The 8164-nt window shown below is 38.8% G+C and overlaps 5 protein-coding genes across 5 annotated transcripts; 4 read left to right on the top strand and 1 right to left on the bottom strand.

Moving 5' to 3' along the window:
* Positions 1 to 2610: 2610 nt before the first annotated feature.
* BGW36DRAFT_431042 (uncharacterized protein) lies at positions 2611 to 2997 on the top strand (the record flags this gene model as incomplete). The annotated part of the gene is made up of 1 exon (XM_046220921.1): positions 2611 to 2997. One exon carries the CDS (start codon positions 2611 to 2613, stop codon positions 2995 to 2997), a length of 387 nt encoding a protein of 128 aa, XP_046067788.1.
* A 394-nt stretch (positions 2998 to 3391) lies between these two features.
* On the top strand, positions 3392 to 3766 carry BGW36DRAFT_431041 (uncharacterized protein; the record flags this gene model as incomplete). The annotated part of the gene is made up of 1 exon (XM_046220920.1): positions 3392 to 3766. The coding sequence occupies one exon, from the start codon at positions 3392 to 3394 to the stop codon at positions 3764 to 3766; it is 375 nt and encodes a 124-aa protein (XP_046067787.1).
* A 42-nt stretch (positions 3767 to 3808) lies between these two features.
* BGW36DRAFT_431040 (uncharacterized protein) lies at positions 3809 to 5758 on the top strand (the record flags this gene model as incomplete). The annotated part of the gene is made up of 1 exon (XM_046220919.1): positions 3809 to 5758. One exon carries the CDS (start codon positions 3809 to 3811, stop codon positions 5756 to 5758), a length of 1950 nt encoding a protein of 649 aa, XP_046067786.1.
* A 255-nt stretch (positions 5759 to 6013) lies between these two features.
* Positions 6014 to 6908, bottom strand: BGW36DRAFT_304067 (kinase-like domain-containing protein; the record flags this gene model as incomplete). Its single annotated transcript, XM_046211932.1, has 2 exons — positions 6014 to 6038; positions 6106 to 6908. 2 exons carry the CDS (start codon positions 6906 to 6908, stop codon positions 6014 to 6016), a joined length of 828 nt encoding a protein of 275 aa, XP_046067785.1.
* A 510-nt stretch (positions 6909 to 7418) lies between these two features.
* On the top strand, positions 7419 to 7985 carry BGW36DRAFT_431038 (uncharacterized protein; the record flags this gene model as incomplete). The annotated part of the gene is made up of 2 exons (XM_046220918.1): positions 7419 to 7780; positions 7835 to 7985. 2 exons carry the CDS (start codon positions 7419 to 7421, stop codon positions 7983 to 7985), a joined length of 513 nt encoding a protein of 170 aa, XP_046067784.1.
* Positions 7986 to 8164: the final 179 nt, after the last annotated feature.

Below are 8164 nucleotides of genomic sequence, written 5' to 3'. Positions count from 1 at the left end.
TTTATGGATTAATAATGAATTTATTTTTTTGACTCTATTTAAAGAACAGTCTGATATTTAATATATAGAATTTTATTATACTACATTATGTATTCTAAGGCGAGCATGTTTTTCTGAATATAAATTTCCATTTTTAAATTCAAGATTATAGTATCTTATCTCTGGTTAATCTCTAATAGACTAAAAAATGATAAAAGTAATTTATATTTTTTAAATATTTTTAGGTTTATAAAATCAGATTTTTTTGTAAGAATAAGCTAAATCTTTTTGTAAAAAATCTATTTAGAAAGAAACAACTTTATATTTGAATACTTTGGAGCACTTTATATTAAGTAGTTAAATTCTATATAGCTCATTTTTATAATTTTTAATAGAGTGTATGAGATTATAATAATCAAAAATATATAGTAATCCAAGTTTTATAATTTCTATTATCTTAATTTAAATGATGATTTCTTATTTTTATCATTGCTATATAGTGAATCAAAAAACTTATATATCTGATTCTAAATATAAAGGATCAGTAAGGATTGGCTATATTCAGCTATATGTGATACAGTTCTTTATAGTATATAATAAATAGCTAATTAAGCTGAAAGTAATAAATATTTCTTTTTTAATTTTTTAAAGGTAGAGTTATCTAGATTGATATTTTAGAGATATTTACTAATTTAATTAAGATATTGTATTAATTATTTATCTATTGATATTATTTATATATTTAAAAATGGATAGATTTGAATTTTAGGATAGTAATAGAATTCTTAGTTTATTTGCAAAGAAGGATCACTATAATCATTTAAATAGTTTAGGAAAACAGAATTCTTAATTTCTTAGCATTAAAAGGAGAATTGAAATTAGCTAAATAGATTACATTAATAAGATTCTCAGCTTGGCACTCAAGCCCTGTATTTTATCAAGAATAGTAGAGTTAAGCAATTAGAATGAAAAGAGAAATGTATTAAGTTTTAGAATTGGTCATATTTTATATAAATATTAAAGATAAACTAAATTTCTAGCTTCATATTTTATGCTTATAGCTCGAGTCATTTAACATGTATTAGATTGTATAGTAAGAAAATTAGATATTTGTGTTGCAGTATTCTAAATAATATAATAAACTGTTAGCTTCTCCTTACTAGATGCATATTATACAAGCTAATTCAGATTATAGCTAATAATTCATAAAAATTATTTATAATACTAGCTACTACTAGCATCAATATTATAGAAATTATATCTAGATAGTTAATCAAAGAGACCTATTATAATTTCTTTAATTAACAATAAGACTGCGGTGTTTATCATTAGAAAGAATTATAGTATAAGCTGCAATGCATCTTAAATTTTGTTAAAATAATGTATAAGTAAAAATATATAGTTATAGATATAAAAGATGGTATATTTTTTATAGTTCTTTTTTTATCATTCTTATAATTTTTTTTAAGACTCTCTCTGTTATTGAATTATTTAATTATTATTATAAGATTTTTTGTTATAATGAATGTATTTAGCGGAGTTGAATACTTATCTATACATTTATAGGTGTTTTTAATATCTATTATGAATATTTTCTTCTCTAGCTTCAGTGCTGTAAATGTCTCTGTTTAGTAGCTCCTTCTTAGTAACATAGATAGCTATGTTTGATTACTCTATATGGGAGCTATATTCGTAATATTTACTTATTATATATATAGTTATACTAATGATCTAATTAACAAATACTTTAGTTCATTCAATCTAATAAAAAAGAGAAGATATAAAATCTATTAATAGATAATAGCTTTAATTATCTATATATATTATTATGACGAGGCATATAAAATGGTTATTGCTTGGATATATCAATAACCATTTATAAAAGAAGCAGCTTCTCTAATAGTCTATATTAAGACTCAAGATATCATTCAGAATCAATCATTAAGAAAGAAGCCTCTATCATACTTTCCTTAGGATAGATCTTTCTATTTTTAATATAGAAATCACTGGCTTATGCTTTACTGTTATAAAAAAGAATATTATAAAGAGATTTCTATTTTATATATTAATATGTCTTTAAGAATTTTAATAGATTTAATGAAAGAGTATTATAAACAATATTTTAAATTTATTTAGTAGAAAGTGCTAGTGTTTTAACTAGAAAGGAATGAGTGGAAGTGTATTGGCTTAAAACATATAAAAAACATTTCTACTGTTATTATAGATAAGGTAGTGAAAAAAGACATCTTAAAAGATATGAAACAATTTCTCGATAAACAGACTTAAAAATGATATATAGCCCGAGGGATTCTGTATAAATGAGAGTATCTTTTAGATAGCTCTTCTGGGATGAGGAAATCTAGCTTCTATCTTTCCATTGCTGGCTTATATGAGTTGGATATATATATTTTTAATTTGTCTAGCTTAAGTGATGCTGGACTAGATAAACTTTTTACTTAGTTTCTTTCATGTTATATCGTCCTCTTGGAGGATGTGGATGCAATTGACTTAGACCATAAAAATACCAGTATAGAGTAAATCTAGAAAGATTCGTTTTAACGTGGAATATCACTATCCGGACTCTTGAATGTCATTGATAGCGTTAGGTCACAGAAAGGTCGCATACTCATCATGTTAATAAATTACATCGACCATCTAGATGAAGCCCTTATTCGCCCGGGTTGTGTGGACAAAACAATTTTGTTCAAACGCGCTGACAAGAAGATCGTTACTCAACTTTTCTGTACCATCTTTAAACAGACGCCTACTGGATATGAGCAACCAACAAAAGAAACCGACGATTTGGCAATCGAAAGACTAGCTGAAGAGTTTGCCGCTCGTGTCCCAGAGGAAGAGTTTAGTCCAGCCAAGATTCTATCATTCCTTTTGGAGCATAAACACTCGCCTGCAGATGCTGTGGATCGTGTTCAGGAATGGGTGACCAAACAAAAAGAAGGAAAGGAAGCCACGTCCATGTTACAGTTAGAGAGGGAAAACTCGTGGCTTAAAGATGACTGATTTACCAATGTAAAGGCCGTGCTGTGGAGTCGCTTATAGATTGTGGCCAAGCAAATACTAACCCTTAGTACGTAACCCTTAGTTAGTTATCACTCCCTTTTATTTCATATAAATAGTGATCATCCATTCGTAAAAACTGATATCTGGAAATTAAAAAAGCCCGTAAAGATGTTGAGGTGTGTAGCGCCACATCTACAATTTACGAGGAGCTCCTTCCGAATCGTCCCCGATTGCTCCCATTTTGCTCCCATTCGTCCTCATTCGTCCTCGCCCATCCGCTACACTCGTCATGTAACTTTAACGCTATACTGTATCCGGTGTTAGCGCCCGCCTGATCAAAACAATCAAAACAAATTCCCATGTCTGGTTGCAAGAACATCAAAAACAGGTCGAAATGTCGCAGAAAGAGCTAAATGAGCTACGTAAGCGTCTTGAAGAAGCAGAACGACGACAAGAGGAAGAACAACGACGACGAGAAGAAGCGGAACGACGACAAGAGGAAGAACAACAACGGCAAGAGGAAGAACAACGACGACGAGAAAAAGCGGAACGACGACAAGAGAAAGAACAACAACGGCGAGAAAAAGCGGAACGGAACTTAAACCTCAAAATACTGCAAACTCGAAATACAACACTCCCCGAATTTCTTAATGCGTGCCACAAACATCTCTTCCTCGGTCTCACTATTCAGAAAGACAAGAAGTCATCAACAAAGGGTGATCCTGCCAATGCAGACCGCAAGCTGCGACCAAGCAGAATCCAGAAATGAACAGACTTTCCAGACCAGCAGATGGCAATATAGGCGGACCTCATGGATGCAGATTTTATGACCGAACATCATTTTACACCGTTGCTAGCGCTGAAGGAATCCGGAAAGAAAATAATGAAACGAATGCACGGTTCCGAACTCGATATCGGATATTTTCAACGCGAGACCATGGAGTCGCGTGTTGCGTCCACGATCGAAGAGCTCTATACCAGCCGGCAACTGCGGCAAAATTTCAACCTTCGTGGAAACGTGACTTTCGAAAACCATGCCAACACACTGACCGATGAATCCAGAATCGTCACCAACATGAGCTCTCTCCGTTTGAAGCAGGAAGGACCTCGTCGCTCCGAGCGCCTCGCAAGACGATCTCGGGACCCCTCTAGGTCAACATCACGGGCGAGAAGGCAAAGAGCCGCACAGCCACGCCGACCTCGTCCTCGAGCAGACCAGTTTTGCGTTTACAATCGGGGCCCAGACGAGAACATTCCGTCCTTTCTCATCGAATACAAAGCCCCATATAAGCTGTCTCTCGCTCACATCAAAGCCGGACTGCAGGACATGGAACTGGACCGCATCGTTCGATATCAAAAAGATGAATCTCTGGAGGATACCTGCCGTCGTGTTGTCGCTGCAGTAATTACACAACTCTCCCACTACATGTACGAAGGCGGAAATGAGTACAGTTGCGTGGCCACGGGCGAAGCATTCATATTCCTTCGCATGCCTCATGATAGACCATCGACCGTCCTATACTATCTATCGGTGCCGAGAGAAGATGTTAACAACATTACTGATTGGCCCAAAGGTGGCAATCGGCTACATCTAACCGCAGTCGGCCAGCTCTTAGCTTTCACCTTGCGCGCTCTGCGAACTTCTCCACGGGATATGGCTTGGAGAAACTGGGCTACACGCCAGTTGGAGACATGGGTGATGGTGTATGACGACTTACTGGAGGAGATTGAGGAGAAGGACATTCCAGCTTCTGAGTACAAGCCATCGCCCAGCCAAACGAATTATTACCGCCAATCCCCCGTGAAGACCAGGTCGAAGTCAGTGATGGCCATATCCTGTGAGCCAACACAAGAGTCGCGATTATCAGATCACGAAGACGATGCCGATGATAGCTTGGATCCATCCACTCCCAGTCGAGCGCCTCGTGACTCTCAGCGTCAAGCCACAGCCGCCACAACCCGAATATCGACCAGATCACAACAATCGACTTCGAAAGGCAAGTCTCGAAAGTACTGTACTCAACAGTGCCTTCGCGGCTTGCGCTGCAAGGGACGACTGGATAGGAAATGTCCCAACGCGAGCGAGCACGGAACCGATCGACATCAACTTAATACCACGATGCTTATCAAATTGTTGGATCGACAGCTCTCTGAGGACCCAGACCCTAATAAAGAGCTCGGATGCGAATCACTTCACATACATGGTACACGCGGGGCTCTTTTCAAGGTCACTCTCTGGTCATATGGGTATACCTTTGTTGGGAAAGGTGTTCCGATCGACTTCATCGAGTGTGCCAAGCGGGAGGAGATGATGTACTCCCATCTCAGTGCGATTCAAGGGCAGTACGTCCCAGTCGTCTTGGGCGGTCTCAATCTTCGCCGACCGTTTTCATACGATGGTATCGCCATGATGGTTCACTTGACTCTGATGAGCTGTGCTGGGAGAAACCTTGCCAGACAACACGAAATCGATGAGGCGCAGCTCATTGCAAAGGCTGAGACGTCTTTGCGTGCCATTCACAACCTTGGTGTTCTCCACGGCGATCCAATCCCGGGGAACATGATATGGAATGAGGAGAACCGACGGGTGATGTTCATTGATTTTGAGCGCGCCCAATATCATAAGCGGATACCATTGGGAACTATTGCTGCCAATCAAAAACGGAAGCGAGTGGCTAGCATCTGGGTTAAAAGCCCAAATAAGCGACCTGATTTCTTTAACCGGGAATTGTCACGTATGAGGTCTGAATTACGATCTTGAAGGGACTTTATAACTTTTAAGCGAGCTGCGTCAGAGAGGGAGACACACTCAGGCACTAATGTATAAGACTTAAAATTACCCTGAAAATAAGAGCCCTCTTGAACATGTCAGACAAGTTATTCATCGAGTGTTACATGTCTTCTGTCACTAATAGCCAGATTGTGCGAACAAGCTAGCCATGCACCACAATCCATATATAATAGGGAATGATTTCACATCCGAACGGCTTAACTGCTGCTTGAACAGGAGAACGCGTCACGCTTCCTCAGGCTCCTCAGGACTATATCCGCACCGTATTAGCTTCGATTGAAAGATAAGTAATAGAGGAGAAGAAAGGCTTCGCCTACAATTGCCATCTCAAAGTTGCTGCCCGGGCATAATGGATCAATTTCATATCGCGTTTTTCATCATCTGTCAACTGCATCATTGATTCCACGGCTGCTATAAGTGGCTTCTCATAGGGCTCATCATAAGGACTCATGCACGGAAGCGCCGCAAGTTCGTAGAACCGTGGATAAAACCCAGCATGGGCCCAATCAAGAAGATAAATAGATTTTCTATCTTCTCCAAGTATCATATTGCGACGAACCAGGTCCATATGACAGAGGACGAGCGGATATGGACTTAGATCAATAGAGTCATTTCTCAATGTCAGACGCCTGTTGAGATAACGATTCAAATGGGCAATAGACACAAAAGGCTTATCCACGCCATCGTCGCCCCAGAGATACCCCTGTGGACCTTTTTCGCCGATTGGACCTGGCTTTTGTCCATGTTTTATTTGTCCGAGGTGAGTAATGATATTAGTGATGCGGGGGATGATATCTGTGTGAACTGTGAGGTCCAAATCCAATAATTTCTGGCCAGGGACGTAGTCCATAAATAGAAAACCTCTTCCTAATTCATCCTGGACGAAGCGATAAACCCGAGGCACTCGAACGATGTTATGATTCACATTATTGTAAGCGAATTCTTGCATTGCTGCTTCAGTGGCGGTCACACTATATCCCCATTTGACAACGATGGTAGGAGAGACTTTGACCACTATTGCGCCTATAATGTCGGCAAATACGGCACCTTCCTTTCCTCTCTGAATGCAGAAATGAATCAACTCCTCACTGCTCGCTGTTGTAACATGCAAATCCATCATATATACAAGCACCGGGTAGAAGTTAAGTTTTGTAAATAATGTTGAGATAGCGAGATCACCATATGTCTGATCGAGGCGTGGAGCGGCTAGCTTTAAGCTTAGTCAGCGAATATTGTAACAGCACTGATACCCACAGGGATTGGCTACACCCAATTTATTTTAAGCGCTTGCAATCTTCGATGGATGCTATATATATATCAAAATTCTTACTTACTGTTTCATGAAATGTGTCACGTCACTTATAGCAATCACGGAGGAGTGGCTCTCATTCATTCTTCTAAGCGCTTTCAATTTTCATTGAATGCTATAATTATACACCCTTTGTTATTGCTCATGATACTGTACTATTAGTGCGTTTACATTTCCTTTCCTTAATATTTAAGCACCATCATGGTCGGACAAAATAATGGTCAATCCAACCTCAGAAGAATTCGCTCTTAAGTCTGATTTACGTACTCTGATCAATTCTATTTTTCTCGTGTGCATCTCACCTTCTGTAAAAAATACACAATGCCGACTCCACCTACTCTTGCTCAACTTGCTCAACATGTCATCCTGATCCGGATCACGATGCACACTACGGGAAAGTTCTTTGAAGCGGATACTCGAAGCGGAAACCACACTAGCATCTTCCTCATCACCAGCGATCAAACCTCGATACGCCTGAACATGACTAAAGCTGGGCCAGCTGATACTATGGGAACGTACACAACAAGCTTTTGTGCTTATACACATTCAAATACCTCTGTCGCGAACATTGATATCACGCCTATCCAAGGCCTGACAGCCGGTCACGTCACGCAACTCATCACCCAAAACCGTCGTGAGAGATATCAGCTGGCTCATAGTGGTGTTGGTTGTCGCTTTTGGGTGTAAGCATTGCCGTGACGGATGATAAAATGTTAACTAATATGAAAAATTGGCAGCTCGACTGTGATCAACGATATGGCCTTGGCTGGTTACATTTCTAGTTCTAGTGCCACTAGCGCTTCAAGTGCAAGAGATATGTTACGGTACAACTATTCTAAAGGGAAGCAGCCGCAATTTGAAGAAATTGTCCCAGGAAGATTTGTTTGAGGGTGTCGGTATCTTTAGTAAAGCTTGCTGTTGATACTATTGGTCGATTACATTAGGTACAGCAATATGAAAATCAAGAACCAATGAAATTCGACTATTTTTTACTTAAGATTCACCAGCGGGAACGATAGTTTTATGCAATAACTTGCTAGTACTGTATCATGCTGCTTTCTCCTCCG

This window comes from Talaromyces proteolyticus, assembly GCF_021365285.1.
Source record: "Talaromyces proteolyticus strain PMI_201 chromosome Unknown BGW36scaffold_11, whole genome shotgun sequence".
In the NCBI taxonomy this organism is placed as follows: domain Eukaryota; kingdom Fungi; phylum Ascomycota; class Eurotiomycetes; order Eurotiales; family Trichocomaceae; genus Talaromyces; species Talaromyces proteolyticus.
This window is presented reverse-complemented; position numbering and strand designations above follow the sequence as displayed.